Below are 22074 nucleotides of genomic sequence, written 5' to 3'. Positions count from 1 at the left end.
GGAACGTCAGTAATATTTTGTTAGCTCTTGCAGCTTATAACATGTACGGTCATGTCTGTTAAATCATTTACCCTTATTGGGTCTCTCCCACTCCTTTCTGATCACATCCTCAAAGGAGGAGTGCAAGGGAATCCCAGCTCCAGGGGACAATTATGAAGGAAAATGTTTACCTTAAGGCTTATCCATAGGATAAGATTGAATCTAGATTGTGGATGCAACCTTTTAGCAGATGGCCTCACACTTAATATTTGGGGGGAGGTTGGGGGGGATATTGTTCAATGTTTTCCAAGTCCTGCTTAGATTCAGTCTGAAAGTATTCCTTCCTCGGTAGAGGAGAAAGGGTCTGAGTCAAATCTTTTCAGGCTTTTTTTTTTTTTGGGGGGGGGTGTCTCCATGCACTTTGCAGGCATTGCTGGCTGGCTGTGGCCACAGAATAATCTTTTGAGACTTGCCTTACATGGAACCTAGGGTCCTCCCATTCTAGTCCAATCCAACTGGGTGGGATATGGGATCTCATTACTAGAGTTTCCTGACTCTCATTGTGAAGTCTAGAGGCTTTTAATGAGTCTTGGCTCTCTACCCAAAGAACTCCATCCCATTTTAGGGGGGTGATGGGGACAACCAGTAGCCCACAAGGGTCTTATCTTTGCAGTCCTGTAATGCCCTAGGACTAACCCCCTGGGACAGCTGGATGGTGCCCTCCTCCTCCTTAGAGCCTCTCCCTGTTCTACTCTGTCTCCCCATGTCAGGTTATTTCCCCGTAATGGAGTCATGGCTTCTTGGGGTAGCAAGGGACCCAACGTACCTGACCAACAAAGAGCTTAGTCCCCTAGCAGAATTAGGGCTAGCTGAGTGGGACTAGTCAGCACATAACTCACTCACTGCTGAGCATGAGAAAGCTGCCTCACATATACAGCTCCTTTTAGATTTTGTCCTGTGCTTGATCAGCTGTTCTGCTATGCCTGAAAGGGACCAGAGGAGCTTGGCAAGGAGGAACTGAACCAGAAGCTCCAAGTGGCTGTGACCACCACACTCCTCAGATCCAGGACAAAGAAGGAGGAGAGGATGCTTGAAATAAACAAAACTGATTGTTATTGCCCGAATAAAGCTAAAAATAAAAGATTAAAGAAAAGAATGGGAACAAAAAAAAAATCACCATTTGACTGCTGCCGCCAAGGCTGAGAATGTGGCATCAAGCAGGAATAGCAGATATGGACAGCACATGGTATGCTGTAGCTTTGAACTACCTTCAGGAACTGTAGAAAGGAGGGAAACAGCCATGCATAGCAGAATTGTGGGAGATGCTCGGCTGCACAATGATAAAATATACACATGCAACCTGACAGTCTCAAGGTACCAAGGCATTAATGAATAGCTCAGACTGGTTATTTAATTATTTCTGGATTTCTTATGCTTAATACTTAATTAAAAGAAATAGCTCTTAGATTTTGCTTTTAAAGTGGAGTACCAGGTGCTCAACTCTTTTCCTCCATTTCACCCCATCATTTCTATACTACCTAAAAGTATTCTAAACATACAACTTAAGATTCCTACAAAGCAAAACCCACGCAAATTCTTCAACAGTACTTATTTACATGTGAACTTGTGCAGATGAGAAACCAGCTTCATAAACAGATGAAACTGGCAACCATCCAGAAATAGAATAATCTGATCTGATTGGCTGGAGAGCTGAAAAGCCTAATATTATATGCCAAGAATTTGTTTTGAAGTTTTTTCCAATATTCCCAACTGACATACAAATTAATAGGATGGGCTACATATATATTGGTCTGTCCTTTTAACCAAGTGTTTAAAAGATAAAAACTCTTAACTTAATATTTGATGGAAACATCTGCTAACACAGTTGGTAATCAATGTACTTTTTTTTCTTACATCATGTAAAAAACCTCCCATTTATATGCAGTAACGGAAGTAGCAATGGTCATTCCACAACCAAAGTGCTTTCTAATTAAGCAGTTGCCTCTAATTGGGGGCTTCAGATGGTAATTGACTATACTGTAGGTTGCATGCTCTGAGGTGAAGGAAAGGTTGCATAATGAGGTAGAGCTCAATTATTCTCCAGAGAGAGCTTGTAACTCAGGGAATAATTTGTATTAGAACATGTCATATAAAAAGGCAGACTGCAGAAATCTGAATCACTGTATTTTAGAACCATGTTTATTTGCCATTAACCTGACAGTGTAATGAATTAACACCAGTTTCAGACAAAAGTATATTATGATAGAACCAGCTATGAACTAGAACTTACGAAACATCTTCTAGTCAGATTTAATGTGAACTATGCAAGCATCCAAACAATGTCATGTTATTAATTTTAACACAAGGGAGGTCCATAAGGCAGATAAAAGGATATGTCGTGAACCAAGAATATCCAAGATATCAAGTACACTGTGTTAACATACTGTAGTTCCAGAGAAAACCTCAGCATTACAAAAAAATATTGTGACAATAAAGGTCTTTGATTGTTCCACAGCATTACAATACAGAATTCTGTCAAGAAGCTATAAGTCTTCAGTCACTTGAGTGATTTAGTTGGTTCAGCATTCTTGGGTACTTAATAAATAGAAAGAACAAAACTGTTGAAAAGCAAAATAATTTGTACCTAGTTTGAAACGTTAAGAATGTGGTAATGCTAAATGAAATTCAAAATGGGTTCCCATAACACCTGTAAAAATAGTGCCCCCTCCTGTTTGCTTAATTGCCCCTTTCCTTCAAAATCTTTCTCCAACATGTAGAGATTTGTCGGTCTTCGGAGGTCAACAGAAGTGCTTAAAAATTAGCATGTTTTTCACAATGAGCCACATGGGATTTGAAAGTAAATTTTATATTTTTTAAAATAAGATCATTGAGTCCATATGCTCTCCCACTTACCAAGTACTTTAAACTATGCACTACATGGATATTATTTTTTTCAGAAACCGATCAGTAGTTTATAGATCACTGGCTTGCACAGATACAGAAGTTTTATTGCTAAACACTTCTATACTGGATTTGAGTTCATACTGGACTGTTACATCAAGCGTCAAAACATTGCCTGTAAGCAGATAAGCAAGCTTTCAATTCATTTGAAACTCACAAATCTACAATTAACAGGGTTACAAATGATAGTAACAGCACAGAGGAGATGAAACAGAAATCTTCACATTAAGAAAAATCTTTCTTTTAAGTACAGTACTATAAATGTGAAGTGTGGTTTTGTATTAGTCTATCAAAAGTAATTAGACATTATGGATTAGTCTGAAATGTAATTATAAATAATCTGAATGTGTTATGGTGTGAAGATCTGAAAAACATTTTAAATCCTTTTATGGAAGTATATACTAAGAACTCAATCCTGCAACTTAATCTGTAGGCTTCAGTGAAGATCCAAAGAAGCAAAGGTCCACCTGCCCAGATCCAATTACAATCCTAAATTTGAATATACTCACCAGACTCCTCTACAAATTTGTGACAGAGCATGTGTGTACACACACACACACACACACACACACACACACAAAACTAAGAACCTGGCAGCACTGGTGAGTACTAACTATAACCAGAATAGTGCAAATTGACATAGCTGTAGTTTGAAGTATATTCAGAGGCTCTTAACCAAACTAGATAGGTACAGTATTCTCTGTGTTATTCTGATATTATTCTTAAATCAGATTCTTGGAATATATTTCCATTTTATGCTGCTACAAAATCTTCAGTTTTTGATGTGGCACAGAATTATGTATTGTTAAAACGTAACTGTCCTGAACATGTTAGTGGAAAGTGAATTTTGAAGTTTGGTAAGGGACATTTAGAGCCTTCTGATAGCAATGAAGAGTTAAGAGATAGTTGAGGCTTTTGTCCCTGAAAGGGGCTGAACTTCTTTCCCTGTCCTTGTTTGTAATAATGGAAGTGACCTAAATTTTGGAGGAGTAACTCTTAGTTTTCCTACCCAGCAATGCTTGACAGGAATCAGCCATCCACTGAAACAATAATCACACAAGCTGGACGTTTCCAAGTAAATCATAAGCATTAAACAATTAAGATTGACATTAAGATTGATTTAAGTGAGGGGGGGCAGATTTACATCTCTGAGAAATTATTCAGGATATCTGCTGCCTCAAGAAGACAACACTTTTTAAAGAAAAAAATTTAATTTTTAATGTATTTTGAATGTGTCTAATTTCATACAGATTTAATTTTCAAGTAACTGCTTAGATTCTGCACCAATTCCAGAGCCATGAAATAAAAAAAAAAAGAAACGGGATCTCAACTGTAACAACCATGAGCAGGTCAATTAATCAAATGCTGCCTATATTCCCCTGAGGAAGAAAGCAAAAAAATGCTTAACAGCTGAAGTATCTAGTCTGCCACTGGAAAGTGGACTCTTGTACTAGGAAGCAGCAAACTACAGTAAAATTCTCCCAGTTTGTAAATAATCATGTCCAAACCAGCTGCCACACATTTTGCAATCATATCCTTGTATGTAACTGAAGTTTCTCTATAAAGTATTCTCCAATACAATCAACTCAATTTGCTGGAGAGTGAATTCAGCTACATACCCATAAAAAAATCTGTCAGTTTAAGTTTTCATGTAATATTTAGTATGTTCCTTGCTCTCCATATTTTAGTAAAAATGCAATCAGTACTGCATTACTTTTCCAATATAGCATATTGAAGATAGTACACTACACTACACATGAAGCATATTCCTGGATTTTATTTTAAGTGGCAACTTTTCTATAATATATTATGCAAAACAAAGTGGGGACTTAAAAACTCCGACTGGAAGAAGAAACGGATTCAACAATGGGCTTTGAAGGTGTATGGCAGATCCTCAGATCTCAGACAAGAATGTGGACAATTCACTCAGTTGAAGTGAGGATTTTAACAGCAATCCAGGTGGACTAAAGCTTTTAAGAGCTTTGTTGATTTTAAAGTTAAATAAGATCTAAAAAGTGAATCTGAAAGCGTTTAGCAGTTTGACAAGCCTTATCACAGCACTAGGACTCTAATATGTTTAAATTTAGAGTATTTAACGATGATTATGTTAAGAAGTTAGTGCTCTGAATAAAAATTTATCAGTTAAAACCAAATATATAGCTTTTCTTGATTAGGTACATTTAAATTAGTTCTCTATTTTTCCACTTCAGTAGAAAGTGATGTTCATGTATGATAGCCATTAAAAGCAAGAAATACTAAAATCAATACAACTAGCTAGCTAATCTACTTAAAATATTAATATCTAACCAGGGTACATTTAGACCCGAAACTGTTGCAGTAGAGAAGTGATAAAAACAAGTTTCATTCCAGCACAAAATACAGCTCACAAAATACATGTGAAATCCTGAGCTCTGTGACTGAATAGAGAGAACATAATTTGACTGTACTAACCATTAGCTCAGACAGTTTTTATGGTCAAGTTTTAAAAGAACAAAAGCTGTTAGTGGCTGAATCCATTAATATTCAAAATGAGAAATGCAAGAATTTTAGATACACTCCACATAATGAAAATTCTAACTTCAGAAATTTAAGATAACTAAAGTATTCATAGTTTAAACAAAACTGAAAAGGAACTAAAATTATTAAAGGAAGATCAATGTGCAGACTGAATTACATCTGAATCTGATGCTGTTCGTTACATTAGAGATTTATACAGTAATTCATCGCCAGCCCATATAAAGTCTCACAAAATTTTTTATTTTCACTTATGCTTGAATGTCATTTACTGATATAAAGGGAACTCTGAGTCTGACTCACCTTCAAAGGAGAAATTTGGTGGCAAGTATCCTTTGTATGTTTATTAGGGTAGCAGACCAATTCAGAATAGAAGTATCTTCTATTTTCGCAATGCACACACACTAAAGCTACAATGATCTTGGGCTCCCTCTCCTGGATCTACCACAGCAGTGAACGTTCAAACTTATGCATATTATGTTAACATTGAAGATGCTACTGCATTACAGAGCCAAAAGTGCCCATTATGAATCAAATCAAGGTTCACCAAGAGGATAAAAACTAGGTGTACTTAAAAAGGCAACAAACAAATAGTTCTATTCACTAGAGCAGAGTGAGTCAAAAAAAAATTCGAATTCAGACAGAAAATACTAATCACAAAACTAACTTGTAAAGAAACTTGAATCATTTGGCTAAAGGATACATGCAATGTATATAATAAAATATAAACACAGTAACAAACAGAGAAGGTTAACATTTTAAGATTAAATTAACTCCACCAACACACTGATGCTACATCTGAAAGGAAGATGTTTTCTTCCATTTATAAAGTGGGGATACCAAGACAATTGCTCAACACCACAGAGAAAGTCAGTTGCAGAGACTGGGGTTCCTGGCTCCTACCCTGACCTCTAACAATGCAAGATGACTGAAATCTCTCCAACCGCTACATAGAAAAGAGGATAGGAAAGAATGTGCCCTATAGGCATTGTCTATGACAGAGGGGACAGCATATCTATAACCTAAACTTATGAAAATGAAAAGGATATGATATATAGCTCTAAAGTAACAGCAGTATGAAAAATCTTGAAAATAAAATTCCAAGTAATCAGAGAATTATGACTTCAAAATACTCTTGTTTAAGAAGATGGAGCTACACAGAACTAAGACTTCCAAATGGTGGACTTCAAATTCTGTCAACCTAACCACTGGTCAACCTAACAGTGTGTACTTCAAGTCTGGTCTTTTAAGATTTCAAAAGCGTTTTGTACTATAACCCTATTTTAGCACATTTGTAACAATTAAACGTTAAAATATTTTAACTATCCTTCAAAGGCAACAATAAGGCGTTTACCTGGATTTGAAGCTGTGAATTTAACTTAATTTTAATTTAAAAAATTCTCATCAGGAAATTACTGATACTTTATAGTAGGGTCACAATATGAATAAACACCCATAAGTCTCTTCACAATATTTCTACATGCAACGCTAAATAGGAAGAGTGTATGTCTGAAAAAGACATTAAAAGATGCTGACATTTCAGGTATCTAAGACATAAGCTAAATCAGGCCACCTAACGAATACCGAGATACCTTTTGCCATACTATATCTTTCATTCAACTCCCAATAGTCAGGAAGAATTTATGCCTGATCTTCCATACATCCAGAGTTCCTGCCCATACATACCCTAATGCAGTCGTTATTAACCAGGGACCTGAGGGCCCCTGGGGGGAGCCAAGAGCAGGTTTCAGGGGGTCTGCCAAGCAGGGCTGGCGTTCGATTCACTGGGGCCCAGGGCAGAAAGCTGAAGCTCTGCTGTGTGGGATTGAAGCTCAGGGTCCTGAGCCCTGTTAACCAAGACAGAAGCTGAAGCCTAAACAACTTAGCTTTGCATGACCCCCTGTGGTGTGGGTCCCAGGCAGTTACCCTGCTTGCTATCGTCTAATGCCGGCCCTGGCTTTTACATGCTGAAAAATAGTTGTTGTGGCATAGGTGCTGGAGTTTTTATAGCATGTTAGGAAGGAACTCAGAAAGGAAAAGGTTGAGAATCCCTGCTCTAATGCAAGATCTGAACCAATCAGACAGCTCTTCCAAGTTAAGTGTAAACATCTACCAGTGGCAGTGAAGCATTGAACTGCACAGTGTATTCTGCTAAGCAACTTTCTATTACTCTGTTGAGCACAGAAGATTTAGAAGCATTTTTGGATACACTCAGATTAAGGAATAGGACTATATGGTTAGTATTTCTGTATTCTTAGCTATTTAAAAATGAAACTCACTAAATCACAGGCACAGAAAGAGACCTTGATTAGCAAGTAATTCATGAACAAAGGAATTAAAATCAGCCTTATAAGAAATGAAAATAGATACCAAAAAGCTCTAATTCTACTACAGTGAAACGGATTTCAAAACTAGAGAAGTTTAAGCTATTTACTGTAAAAATTCAGAAGTAAATTGCATAGCTCTCTGGTAATTATCAGGTAGCAATCATCTGTCAACTTTGAAGGCTAAATACTTTCAGTTTATGTGGGTTTATAGCTGTTTGATTATATCATCCCTGTTTTCATAAATGACCAAACTGAATTAAAGTACTAGATCATTCTACAGTTATGATAATCAAACTTTAAATAGAAATGTTTATATGTAATATCCTTAATCCTAGAATAAACTGGTTTGCTTCCTAGCATGTAGGCCACAGAACAAGCTCTCTGCTAGACTTTAGGTTTTCTTTCTTATGGGGCTGAAGGATAGGATCCTTCTGGACATTCTGCTGGCACTGCTTGCACTCACTTCCCCTCCTCCACATAGTATCCTTTCAATTGATTCCAGTGAGCATAACTAAAAAAGAACATGCAAGTGTAATCCACAGGCCTTATACTGCAGCATTTGACTTTTTGGCCCACAGAAGGGGAGAGGAGCAGTGGAGAGAAACATGGATTTTTGTTTGAATACTCAGCCTCTGCACACATGCAGGGCATGGCAACTCAGCTATAAAGTAGGGTTAGGCAACTATGATTGACGTGCAGTAGCTGTTTCTGAAGCTGTTTTAATTTAGGGCAAGCAGTCTTGCTAGTCACCCACATACCCAGTTTAAGCTGAGGTGCAAAAAAACGGAAGTAGAAGAGTTAAACATAATATTACCTCAGCACCTCCTCCCTATTGTCTAATACGTCCAAACATATACAAAGAAGCAGAAAATTTGCCAATGACATTTATTATCTTAGGACAAATTAAAACTAAAATCCCTAGCTACAAAAGTCAATACTATTTTATTCTCTACAACCATTCATTCCATTCCAACTGATTCTCAAATGTATTCAGTGAATAGCATTATATATGGCAGCAAAATACACTAGATCAGGAAAGAGCTGGTCCTAGAGATGAGTGAGAATTTTTTTCAATAAATCACGCCATCTTCAAGTTTAATCCAAACCCTATTTTGGTATTCTAACAGAAACTAGTTTTCCCCAGACTTTTCCCAAAGAGCCAAATTAAAGCACCTTCCAGTGTGGACCCCGCTGGTTAAAAGCTGTTTTGCTAATGCTAGGGACAATTAGTTTCCAGATTCACTGACTATTTTGATGAGAGTTGGAACAAAGAAACCCCTTAGTCTTTTTAAAATTCTTTAAAAAATACAAAAAGCCTTCTGTTCCAAAACCAGACAAGAATCCACATAAACAAGGCTTAACATTTATGTAGGCAATGAAGATCTGAGAAATTTTATAATTCAGATGTTGCAACAGACAGACAGAAACTTGGCAAGCATTATTTTTTAAATGCTCTGAACACTATGTACTAGCCAGAGTGCTGCAGAAATTAGTGTTATGATTTACACAGTGTGGCCTCCAAAAGTGTTTAATGAACAGTTTATTCTTAGTTATTTAAAATGTGCTCCACATAAAACTGATGATCAACAATATGGACTTATTAGCATGTCAGATTCTTTTCCCTCTAATATGGATGTTCAAGACTTAAAGCTAGTCCATTTTTGCTTGGGAAGCTATTAAATTAACTTCAATGCCCTATTTGAACTCCATCATTAATTACAAGGCATGTTATTGGAATTATTAGATGCCACAATAATGAAGAAACTGCTAGGTCCTAAGGAACACACTATTCCATAACATGAAATACCTATACTTTTATTTTGGTTATTTTAGATTAAGAGGATTATGTGCCTTATTTGGATGATTTAGAAATATCAGATAGTAAAAGTGAGCACTGTAAATTGAGAGGTTTGCAAGTGAATTAAGTGAAACCTATAGGCTTTTCAACAATTATCAAATAGGTGATTTCATTAAAACTAATTTATATTTTTTAAATGTGAGACTACCATAAAAAGCTACCCCATGTATGACACAAAAAAATCTAACCTGCATACCATTAGCATGGCATTTTTTACATACATGAAAAAATGGTTTGAGCCAGAGGTCCAAGTACTAAATCAGATTCTTCAGATTTTATAAGACAGAAGTGTTTATCAGTTATAAACAATTACTACTTTTTAAGCTCATTTTATGCTTATAGCAATATAAAAATATTTTTTAACATAAGAATGTTAAAGGGTCCTTTAAAATGAAATTGCTTACTATTCATAGCCCCATGTAGAATATGAAACTAAAATGTGCTCCCTTACCAAAATGTTTATTTTCCATCATGTGCACCTTCCTTTTTTAAAGTGTGGCACCCAAAATTGTACAGAGGATTACAGATGAGGCCTCACGAGACCCATCTTACACTTTTAATACACCCAAGAATGATACTGACCTTTTTTGCACCTGCATCACACTGACGACTCATTCAGTTTGTGATCCACTATAAGCCACAGATTCTTTTCAGAAGTACTACCACCTACCAGTTATTCCCCATTTTGTAACTGTCCATCTGATTTTTCCTTCCTAAGTGTAGTACTTTGCACTTGTCTATTGAATTTTATCATGTTGATTTCAGACCAAATGGTCAGATTTGTCAAGGTCATTTTGAATTCTAACTGTCTCCTCTAAAGTGCTAACAGTCTCTCCCAGCTTGGTGTCACCTGCAAATTTTATAAGCACACTCTTCATCCTATTAATTAATTAATCAGTCATTAATGAAAATATTGACTAGTACTAGACCCAAGACAGACCCCTGTGGAACCCTACAATGATTTGCTGTCAAACTGGAAGGATAGCTACTGCATACTATGTTTCAGTCAGTTGTGCAAAAAACTTATAGTAATTTCATCTAAACCACATTTCCCTAGTTTCTTATGAGAATGTCACGTGGGACTGTCAAAAGCTTTATTTTAAAAAAAAATCTGGAAGCGATCCTACATGAGGAAACCGTTGAGGATTAGCTGGGGTGACAATTATCTGTACCCATTCTATCTTTGCTATCAGATAGTGCTGCCCTCAGAAGTTATGCTCTGAGTTACCTTGCCTAAGTGCACTGTTGAATAAAGTTGCAGCCACTTATCCAAAAATTCCAGGTGTTTGTCTTCAATGGCTCCTTACCACTCATAAAGAGAATTTTCTACCTGTTTACATTGCTAGAGGAATTGCTAGAGGAAACATCAGAATTTGTTCTCTCTCCAACCACTATATAGTCTTACTGAATTATTTCTGAAAACTGAATGACATCTATGCGGTAACAGTTGCAAAATGGCAAGTAGTTGACTGTGTGAATGAATTTATGTGAAAGTGGCACCTTATTCAATAGACCTGGCCTGTGTGTGAGCTGGACACTGCCAATATATCTATGAGAAGATAAGCAGATTCCAAACAGGATCACATCCTTCGAATTTGTGAGGTTCTGATTTACAGAATCTTTCTTGATCTGTGAATTAAAAAGGACAACCCAGCTTGATTTTCAGAGCCCAAATTGAGCTTGCAGAGCTGGCAGTTAGAAAAAATGCATACTTGTAAGTTGAGCAGAATGCATCAGGGAGACTAGAAGAAATATGGAGCCCCAAAACTTCATTTACTACAACACTTAGGAAAATAGACTAACAACACCTTTTATTCACATGTGCAGCACTTGAACATTTATTCTGAAAGCAAAAATGTGCTTTCAGTCAACCGTGGTGACAATTCTCCAAATTAACAGGCACCTAAACAAACACTATAAATCCCTTCTTGCATTTTAATTATACACACTGTATCAAGATTAAAATGGAAAAGACTTAAAACCTTTTAAAATACTATTTGTTTCGTAATGATATCTAAAAAAGGACAAGGATTTTCTGCCTTGGCTAAAGGCCAGTTCAAATAGAACACATGGGGCTAGAATTCTTTCGAATAGTTTACCATTAAATTTCTTTTTTGGCAAAGTCTTTCAAGTCTCAAACCCTGAACCATCCAGCATTTATGGTGTGGTCTACATGGTCTACTGTACATCAGTGCAACACTATCACATTCAATCATCATTAAATAACTTCCAAATCAGAACCAAAAAGCTATTATTTATTCTAAAGTAACTGTGGTTCTTCAAGATATTGTAGTCAATGTGGATCCCATTATAGATGTGCATGTGCCTGCACAAGATCAAAATGTATTTATTTTTTATTAGCAGCAACATCCATCAGGGTCATGCACATACCCTGTGCTCCCACACCAGGGCATAAAGGGTAGGGTGGCCACAATATTGTCAGTTCCCTAACAATTCAAAGCACATGTAACTGAGAAGTGGGGATGGATTTGGGTTATGAGACCTACACTGACAACATCTCAGAGAAGCACAGTTGCTTCTATTTTCAACTATGTGTTCGTATAGATATCACTGTAGATCACTGGCAAGCAGTACCCTTCCCAGATGGCAGGAGTGAGGAGTCTCAGTTGTATGAGTCAAACTAACTGGAATACCACTCTTCTAAACTAGGCAACTGCCATTATAGCCAAGTCAAGTACATAATGCTTAACAAAAGTCAGTAGGTTGGCTCCATGTGGCTGCCTTACTGACCTCAAAGATTGGCTAACTCCATAGGAGGCCAAAAGTGTCGAAGTATGACCTGATGGAATACATCTTGATGTTCAGAGGGAAAAGTTTCCAGACAACTGATAGGTTAAAATACAATGTATGAACCATTTTGAGATTCTCTAGGAAGAGTTGGTTTAGCCTTTTGATGTGCCAGATACGGCCATGAGGAGGCAGGGAGAGAATATCAAAGGCTTGGTTCTGTTGAAGGAATAAAGCAGGGCCCTGGACATGTCTAGAATATGAAGCTTCTCACCCATGCCCCTCCAGTGAGGAATGTGGCTTCAATAAGAAAACAGGTAAGGTAAAAGACCAGGAATTCTGAGACCACTTTTGGGATGAACTTAGGGTGGAGCTTTATCACCACCTTGTACCTTGAATGATGTGTATGACAGTTCAGCCACAAGGGCCTGCATTTCAGTGACTCTCCATGCTGATATGATGGCTATAAAACTCAGCAACTGAATGTGGGGTGGTACAACGAGCATCCTGATAATCGTTCAGAAGGAACCTCCATGACCTGTAAGAGAACAACGCTGAGATCCCACATGAATTAAGTCTCTAATCAGAAGGCAGACATGAAGGCCCTTGAGGAATCTTGATAACACGGGATATGAAAAAACAAACAGAACATTAAAACTGACCTGGGGACCTGGCAGTGTGCAAAGTTCTAAGGCTAGGCCTACCTCTGCTTCAGCAGCAGTATGCAATCCAGGACCTTTATCATCAGGACTCCACTAGATTCATTTTTTTCAGACTGCCCATTTGGGAAAATCTTTTCCACTTTCAGGATTAAGTCTCTGATGGAAGCTTTCCAAATTTGTAGAAGTATTGTCTGAACTGGTCAGTCTTGCTTATTCAGCCTGGGTGTAATTTTGACTCTGGTTTTGCAACAGTACATCTAGACAAATAGGAAGGTGTATAGGAAGCTGACTGCACATCTGCAGGAGATCAGAAAAACAAAACTGCCTCAGCCAATAGGAGGCATCACCTTGAACCACTGCAGATATCGACTTCTCATAGTTCACCATGAGTAAGAAACAGGGAGAAGACATGATCTCTAGGGTGTTTCAAGTATCCTCCCAGACCTGCCTTTGATCCCCCAGTGAAGATATGAATAGGTGTGGATTTGGTTTCCTTAAGATGTGCCTCCAGTTGGTGAAAACTCAGTGCTATAGATCTTTTCAAGGGCAGAACACTGTATTGATAGTGGTTGGGTCCCACAGTGAAGTTTTGGTGTTTCATTTGGGCTGGGTAGATGACAAGGAGCCACGAACCAATCGTGAGTTTGCAATGATGGAGACAAATGTTACCATCTTGTATCTGAGATGGAATATATCTTTGTTCACTCTCCTCAGTTCTAAGAAAAGATAGATTCCCTCCATTCATTATGAAGGAATATCAGGAATAGAAGTCTCTTCACTGTGTTCCTGGGGATCTCCTCTGAGGCTCCTAGACAAAGCAGTAAGACCAATTCTGTTTGCAATAGGCTCTTGTGACAAGTGTCCCTAAAGAGGGACGAGGAAGGGGAATTTGAAGTCTGCCATTTCTAAATCTCTGTACAGAGAGGATATACAGGAAAATCTGATCAGCAACTTTTGGTCCAAGAAGTGCTTGAACAGGCTACGGTGACTAAATTAAAATAAAGGTTGATCTAAAGTTTCTCAGAAGAATTTTGAGAAATCTGGAGGTTCCATCTTGCTGCTATGGGTGGTAAGAGGAAATGTCATGATCCTGTCATCTATGCCCTTGTACAGGAGCATGAGGCGGCACAAGGCACGTGTGTGGCTCTGATGGACATAGCTTATAAAAAAATCCAGTCTTGTGCATTTGAGGCACATGTGCACCTACAGCATACTTCACATAGACATTCTCGAAGAACTTGTCTCTACTGCAAGTCCTGCCCACTTCCAAATCAATCACCTTCTTGAACTCTACAGATTTGCAGGCCAGTCCCCAAAAGTCAGTAACAGGAAACCATGAGGGCCTTTTAGATTCATTTATAGTCAACCTACAAAAACTGAAATACAAAGATCACATTCGTTTAGAGATTTCTAACTGCTTCCCCATTTCTTCTAAATGTTGGATAGCACTAGTTCAACGTGAAATTTTCAGTGGTTATGAAATATTACATTATTATAGGCTTTCTAAATATTATCCTGCTTGAGAGGTTCTCATGTAAAACCCTATGAATTTTGCATCTTGATGTTTGCCACCTGCACAGATTGAATGACACAGGCACAGACTTGCTGATTTGAATTTGCATGTTAAGTCAACAGTCAAATTCCACTTCAGGACCAATTTAACATGTTTGTAAAAACATTTTCACAGATTCTTCTTTTGATAATTATTAAGGGATAATAATAGAAAATCCCACCCTCAGAATCTATCAATATCCTGGAGGTGATGCTGGAGAAGAAAGCTAGCTTGTGTTTGTCTTTCTAAATTGGAAATTATACCTTCAGCTACAGACATACCCTTATTTAAAATGACACTAAGTCTTATCTTATAAAAAGTAATGCCTTTTTCCAATCCTAAACTTACCTAGCAAATAAAATACAACTAACTTTTTAGTTTAACAACTAACCTTTAACATCTCAAAATCTACTTCTTCCTTTGAATTCCTATTGCCAAGACAGATGTTCATTCTTTGTTAATCTCTACTTGAATGAACACATGACCCTTTTCTGGGGCCTCCCTGGATCTCCCCACTTCATTCTACTCAAAACACTGCTGCTAAAATCATTTAACATTATTTGCTGCTGATAAAGTCATTAGTTGATTGTCGCTCTAGCTACACCACTCTCTTCCCTGAATTCTTCATTGCTTGGAGTTTTCTTACATGAGATATGGGTCAATTCTGTCAGCTCCACTTCAATGCCCTGTTCAGCTCTGATCCTGTCCAAAATTTTAATGAAACAAGCACACACACAGATGCTAGCAAAAACCTTCACACTTCTGCTCTATATAGACTACCAATAGGTAGGTTTAGCAAGGAAAGAGAGGGAAGAAACTGAAAGCCAGGGAATATATGCAGGTAGTCACGTGGTTAGGGTAGGACATGGAGTTTCAATATGTTTTACTACAAGAACTACTCAACTAGTTGCAGTGATGCCCGTAAACCCAACACTTGCATTGGGATCACAAGAGCCTGGTTCTCTTTTGCATAATACTGCTTGACTTCACAGTGCTTTAGCCCTTGAAGCCTGCCCATTCTTCTGCTGGCTTCTTTTATGATGCTTAGGAAGCAAACAAGGCAGGAGAAAGGGAGTTCAGAATCCTTGTCTACCTCAACTGGTTCTAATAATTCAACAAAATTTCCATACCTATTTGTATGGCTGTTATGACAATGATACTCATACACAGAGAAATGGTTGATACAAAGTGACAGCGGCTTATTAAGAGAAACATAGTAGCAAATGAAATTCCTACCATTTGCCTGCTAGAAGGAAATTATGGACTGAGGAATTTTAGAAGAGCCAATAGTAATGCTTTTAATGTCTGTTTATTATGCCAACAGGCAAACCTTACAAAGAGGTGATTCCAATAACACTTACCTATTTGTACTTGCTCTGGCTGGCTAAGTGACACAAATGCTGATGTATCATCAATCCAAGATACCTGAATGTTACCTAAAAATGTAGATAAAGCAAGAATTATCATAACAGTTAAGACATTTCACGCAGTTTAACAGGATCTCTCCATGTACTCATGTCCCATGGGATGGATAAAGTCACATGCCTTATAGTAACTAGAGTTTGAGATGATTACGTCCACTTGGATCTTACTGTAGTGGGTGTGCCTCACATGCATGAGCCCAGAATCTTTTAACCATGAATAGGCATGAAGCACAAAGCATCCTCAACTGCTACTCATTTCCTTCACTATTATAGACATCCAAGTAGCAGATTCAGTTACCAATGGGGAAGCGGGGTGGGTCGTGGGATCCACATGGATAAAAGCATCTCTAAGCAACTCCTCTTACTTAAGTTAGATAACCTTTCCAACCATTTCTCCACATCCATACCACTCTCAGTGACTTACCAGCAGTTAACTCAAGGAGCTGGGTGATAAGACTCCTATCTAAAAAAACAACACAGAAAGACCAGCCTAATTTGATATAGAAACTGCCACAATGGAGTAGTGATTGGTAAATATATGAGCAAAACTCCAAATAACTGCTCAATTTATCGGTAATAGGGATTCCCACCAAAACAAGCTACAGATGTCACATGAAAATAGGAGCACCTGCTCTATCTTGAAAAGGGAGGAGTAGTTTGCTCAATATGCAAGAAATTTTAATACAATCTGAAACTGACTCCGAGAGCCTCTAGGTAGCAACAGACCACTCCTCGGATTTATTACCAAAAGCCACCAAAAGTCTGCAAGAGTTTCAGAATGACTGTTCTAAATAAGTAAGAGGACAAGGCTCTAAGAACATTAAGTGTATGAAACAGTCTCTGTGGGAGAGTCTGGACGCTTGGGAAAAAATACTGGCAGATGTGTAAATTGACAAATGATAATCTGAAACTTTTTGGTAAAAGCTACAGGTACAGCTTCATTATAATTCTGATCTTACGGAATACAGCATATGAAGGTCCCATTACCAAAGCTTATATTTCATTCACTGTGAGCTGAAGTGATAGCCACTAAAAATGCTGTTTACAGTAAGATAATATAGCAAATATGATAAAAGATTCTAAAGCAGAGTCCAATAAAAATAGCATTAAAATCCCAGGTTGGAAAGGCTCTAACTGGTAGAAATATGAGTTAATGCTTTCAGAAATCTGGATAGAGTCGTGTAGTGAAAAAACTGAATGACCCTCAATCTGCGGAAGATGCACAGAAATAGCTGCCAACACACTGTTCTGAAGACTCTGGGAATTAATGGAATGGGAGTAGCACCCCTCAGTCTGTTTATATAATGCATCACCATCATATTGTCTTACTGCTACAAAACTTTCCTCTATTACTTTAAGCTTCACAGAAGCTGGCTGCCCCTGCAAGAGTTTCAAATGTTTCCATTAAAAGCCTCGTTTTGGAGCTCTTCAAAACAAGAGGTTTAATTTTAAAAAAATATCAGGGAACTTGTTTATTTAAATAATAATGGAGTGTTTAGTTGTTAGTAGGGGGATGAGATTTATTACTTCTATGACTGTTATTGACTTTCTTTGTGGGCTTTTGGCAAGTCACAATCTCATTTTCCCTCAGTGTTTACCATCTGTAAAGCAGGCGTACTACTATATAATATCCCCCTCCCAAAATGCTGAAAGGCTTAAATAAGTGTATATAATGTGTTTTGAGATGCTTAGATCCTATATCTATCTTGAAATACTTTGCATTAAGGTAGTCCAAGTAGGATTTTACATGTTACAGTTTTACAGCACCAATGTTTACACCTATGAACAATACCGTTCTATTTAAATGGAAAGTTTTTTGCGTTATTACATAGAGGCGAAAGTATGACCCCTATTGGCTATGAATTGTGACAGCTTACATCAACCTAACTCTATTAGCATCTACACTACAACATTGCTCCCGCAGATGTAAGTCGCCCACTACACTGACTTAAATCCACCTCCATGAGAGGCGTAGTGCTTAGGTCAATGTAGTCTGGTCGATGTAGTTTCAATGTCGACACTGCGTTGTTTACTTCAGACTGCTTCGGCTGTCTGCTCCAGGCAGCGGCGCCCCAGCTGTCAGCGCCCCACAATGCCCCATACTGACAGTTAAATCAGTGCAAGTGTTCCTGGTGAGGATGTGCACCACCAACAGAAGGAGCTGGTGAGGACGTGCCAAACCACTTTAATTACCGTATGTCGACCTAACTTAAGTCAGCTTAATTTTAGAGTCGAGACTTGCCCATAATATTAAAGGGGAGATATGTGAATTAGGGAAAATAATTCTACATGGGGCTTTGGTGGTTTCTAACCTGATTCTTTTTCTAGTAAGAATAATGTTCACAACCCAAATCCTATGGTAGAGTCTCAGAGAATCTAGAGAGTAAAGTCTTGCCTTTAAGCTATGTACTATTCAGCTGGGGTACCAGATTCTAGAAATTTCTACAGCTTTTACATCAACATGGTATTCTAATTTGGGCAATCAAGAATATAAAGACCCACCCAGGAGTATAATGGCAGTGCATTATGGTACAACATCAGGGGAAATAAAGGAAACAGAGTCAGGCTACTGGTTTTTGTTATATACACACCCCAAGGCCTGGAACCTAGAGTAATGGAGGTGAACTTCTCAACACCACATGAAAAGTGGTACATAATTTCACCACCACAAACCTTGGGGTACCATGAAATCTTTCAGTGTAGGACAACATTACTACTCTCTAAGAACATTGCCATTGCATGATCAAGACCAAGGACTCCCAAATTTACATAGCACGAACTACCTCTTAACAGTCTCTTCTGGACTACCCCTCCTTCCACTGGTGATTGAACATTCTTGTAGCTACTACAACAATTGGTCAGGTGGAGCAAACAGTATATTTTTAGCTGTCTTTAGATGCAGTTTAGCAGGAAGAAACAAAAAGGAGAGCCAGCACCATGTGAGCACTCAGCTCTCCTTGGTAAGGATAAGATGATGGCACACAAGTCATAGATTGCATGACTTTCAGAGACCATCATGACCTCTTCCACTTCATGGATGGCCCGGAGAGGCGCAGCTCCGTGGAGGCTCTGGAGCTCTGAGACACCATGGGGATCCTGGAGTTCCAAGATGCTGTGGTTCCTTCCCTTCCCTGAGGGGCTCAGGCTCTCATTCTCTTCCCTGCCCCCCACTCAGGTTTCAGTCCCTTCCTCAACCCATTTTATCACAGTTATTTTTTGTAAAAGCCAGGGACAGGTCATGAGCTTCCATTAATTTTTGTTTATTACCCGTGACCGATTCCTGACTTTTACTAAAAATAACCATGACAAAATCTTAACCTTAACTACCAGCAAGTGCTCTCTGAACACAGAACATACTATGGGAACTGCTAAGCTAGATATAAGAGAAAGGAAGGCTGTAGTAGAACCCATGACCGAGAGAAATACATTGCTATAAACATAACTGCCAAAACACACCATTCATGGGCCCCCAAGTCCTGATTTTAATTAATGTGTAGTGCTTTAAAAAGTCTAATATGATACAGTAAGTTAACAGTGATCAAATATTATGTAGGTGTTTCAGAGCAAATACCTAGTCTAGCAGTCTTGACTTCCAATTTCCTTTTAATCAATTTATCTAATATTAAGCCTTAGGCTGGTACGCTACTCATTTACAACTCATTGTATAGTTGCCATAAGTTTTATGGCTATGCTGCTTCAATAGCTGAATTCATAACAAGACCCTGCTTTTAAAGAAAATTGTTTTGACTAGAAGAAGTTTGGAAAAAAACAAGTAGCATGAAGTTTATCTCATATCAAAATATTTTCATTTGGACTCTTAATTACAAAAAAGGTATATATGCCCTATTTAAAAGTGTTTCAAAACTATTACAAAGACTGTATGAGTCATCAAAACCATTTTTCAGGAAGGGCATTTTACAAGAACCTCATTCATAAAAGGCAAGAAATATCAAGGCAAAAAACCCTAGATTATTCAAGTATTTCAGGAAGACAAGACAGATCAAAGATCTAACTTTGTATGATATATAGAAAAATGTGATATACTTTCAATTGAGTGCAATAAGCAAATAAGTATATCTGAACACAAAGGGAAATAATTTTGCTGAAAGGAAATCAAGCAGATATTAATATTTATTTAACAAATGGAAAATATGTTTGGAGAAAATGTAGCACTAAAAAGTGTTTAAAATTTGTCTACAAGACCAAGCATTTTCTTTTGAAGCTTCACCTTACTTTTACTTTATACATGACTAGAACACAACCCATATTAACCAAAGATTGGATTTTACCTCCTGAAGCTGCAATAGCAAAGCATCCTTGTTGTGCTCTCAGAACACAAAGCTTGTAATACAGCTGTGATACCAACACCAGGTAGAAAGAGACCTGTCACTGTGCACCAGACCATAAGCCCAGAGAACACATACCACCACCAGAACTGTGCAGAGACATGAAGTACCATAAAGGTACCTGAAACTGCAGGAGGGGAACTGCAAAAAAATTCCTGAAACAGTGACACCCAAAATTAAAAATCAACAGTTGTTTAGGTGCAGTTGATCGTGACTTGATCACATGTCTTGTATGCAAACAGAATGAACCCCGGTAAAACACAGTTGGCACTTTGCGGGCCAATTTCACAAAGCTGAAAACAACTGAGTCAAGTCAGATGGGAAAATATATTTCAAAAGGAAAACGTGAATAACTGCTAACTGTTTAAGAACATTTTACTAGATGCCCAAAAAGCCACAATTAAGAAAAAAAAAGCACATGGCTTAGAGGGGAAGTGAAAGAAGCTATAAAAAATGAGAACTAAATAACAAACAAAAAAAGTTAGATGCTGATAGCAATGAATATAAATTAGAAGCTAGCAAATGTAGAAAATTTATATGGAAAGCAAAAGCACACAAAGAAGTCCAGCAGAATTAAGGACAATAATGAGTTTTTAAACTACGTTAGGAAGAAAATTAATCCTAATAATGGGGCATTGGTCCATTACAAGATGGAAATGGGAGAATTGTCAATAATGCAGAAAAGACTGAAGTGTCCAGTAACTACTTCTGTGCTGGACTTGGGAAAAAGCCAGATGTATTCATATGTGATGAGAATGTACTTTCCATTCCAATAGTAACTTATAGATGTTAAACAACAACTATTAAAGTCAGACACTTTCAAGTGAGCAGGTTTTGATACCTTGCACCCAAGAGTTTTAGGAGTTGCCCAAGGAGCTCTCTAAATCATTAATGCTAGTTTTCAGTAAGTCTTCAAACACTGTAGAAGTTCCAGAGGACTGACAAAGCAAATGTTGTGACTATATTTTAAAAAGAGTAAATAGGATGACCCAGACAATTATAGGTCTGTCAGCATGACACTAACCTTTGTCAAACTAACAGGATGATGAAGAATTAATAGTTAATATAATTAATAAAGAATAAAAGGAGAGCTATATAATTAATACCAATCATCACAGGTTTATAGGAAATAGATGGTGTAACTTGATATATTTTGATGAGGTTAAAAATTGATGTAATACAGACTTCGCTAAGGCATTTGACTTGGTACTGCATGACATTTTGGTTAAAAAACTAGAATGATTCAAAATCGACATCAGCACAAACCAAATGGATTAAATGGGAAATCATCACTGATTGGATGGGCTTCCAACAGGGCTCTGCGAGGACTGGTTCTTGGCCTTATGCTGTTTAACATTTTTTCCCAGTTGCCTAGAATTAAAAACCATGCCTGATAAAGTTGCCAGATGATGAAGACTGGGCAAAGTGGTGAACAACAAAGAGAACAGATCACCAACACAGAGCAATCTGGATCACACGGTAAACTGGGAGTAAGCAAACAATATGCACCTCAATACAGCTGAATGTAAGGTCATGCATCTAGAAATAAAGAATGCAAGCCATCCTTAAAGGACAAGAGACTATCTTGGGAAGCAGCAACTTTGAAATGGACTTGAGAGTCATGGCAGATAGTTAGCTGAACATGAGTTCTCAGTGCAATGTTGTGGCCAAAAGGGATAATGAGATTCACTGATGTACAAACA

At 37.8% G+C, this 22074-nt stretch overlaps 1 protein-coding gene across 7 annotated transcripts in view; it reads right to left on the bottom strand.

The window, feature by feature from the left end:
- PARN (poly(A)-specific ribonuclease) overlaps positions 1–22074 on the bottom strand; it is a 132480-nt gene that overhangs the window by 56145 nt on the left and 54261 nt on the right. For 6 of the 7 annotated variants that reach the window (XR_010920383.1, XR_010920382.1, XM_067551342.1 and 3 more), the window contains one exon: positions 15963–16037. The exons of the other annotated variant lie outside the window; for it this stretch is intronic. Coding sequence is in view for 4 of the 6 variants with exons in the window: in XM_067551342.1 (XP_067407443.1) it covers positions 15963–16037 (75 nt within the window). In the remaining 2 variants the exon portion in view is untranslated. The remainder of the gene's footprint in view (positions 1–15962; positions 16038–22074) is intronic. 7 annotated transcript variants of the gene reach the window in all.

The sequence above is a fragment of the Emydura macquarii genome, unplaced genomic scaffold (genome assembly GCF_026122565.2).
Source record: "Emydura macquarii macquarii isolate MOO-44397 ecotype Brisbane River unplaced genomic scaffold, CSIRO-AGI_Emac_v2 contig_1348, whole genome shotgun sequence".
In the NCBI taxonomy this organism is placed as follows: domain Eukaryota; kingdom Metazoa; phylum Chordata; order Testudines; family Chelidae; genus Emydura; species Emydura macquarii.
This window is presented reverse-complemented; position numbering and strand designations above follow the sequence as displayed.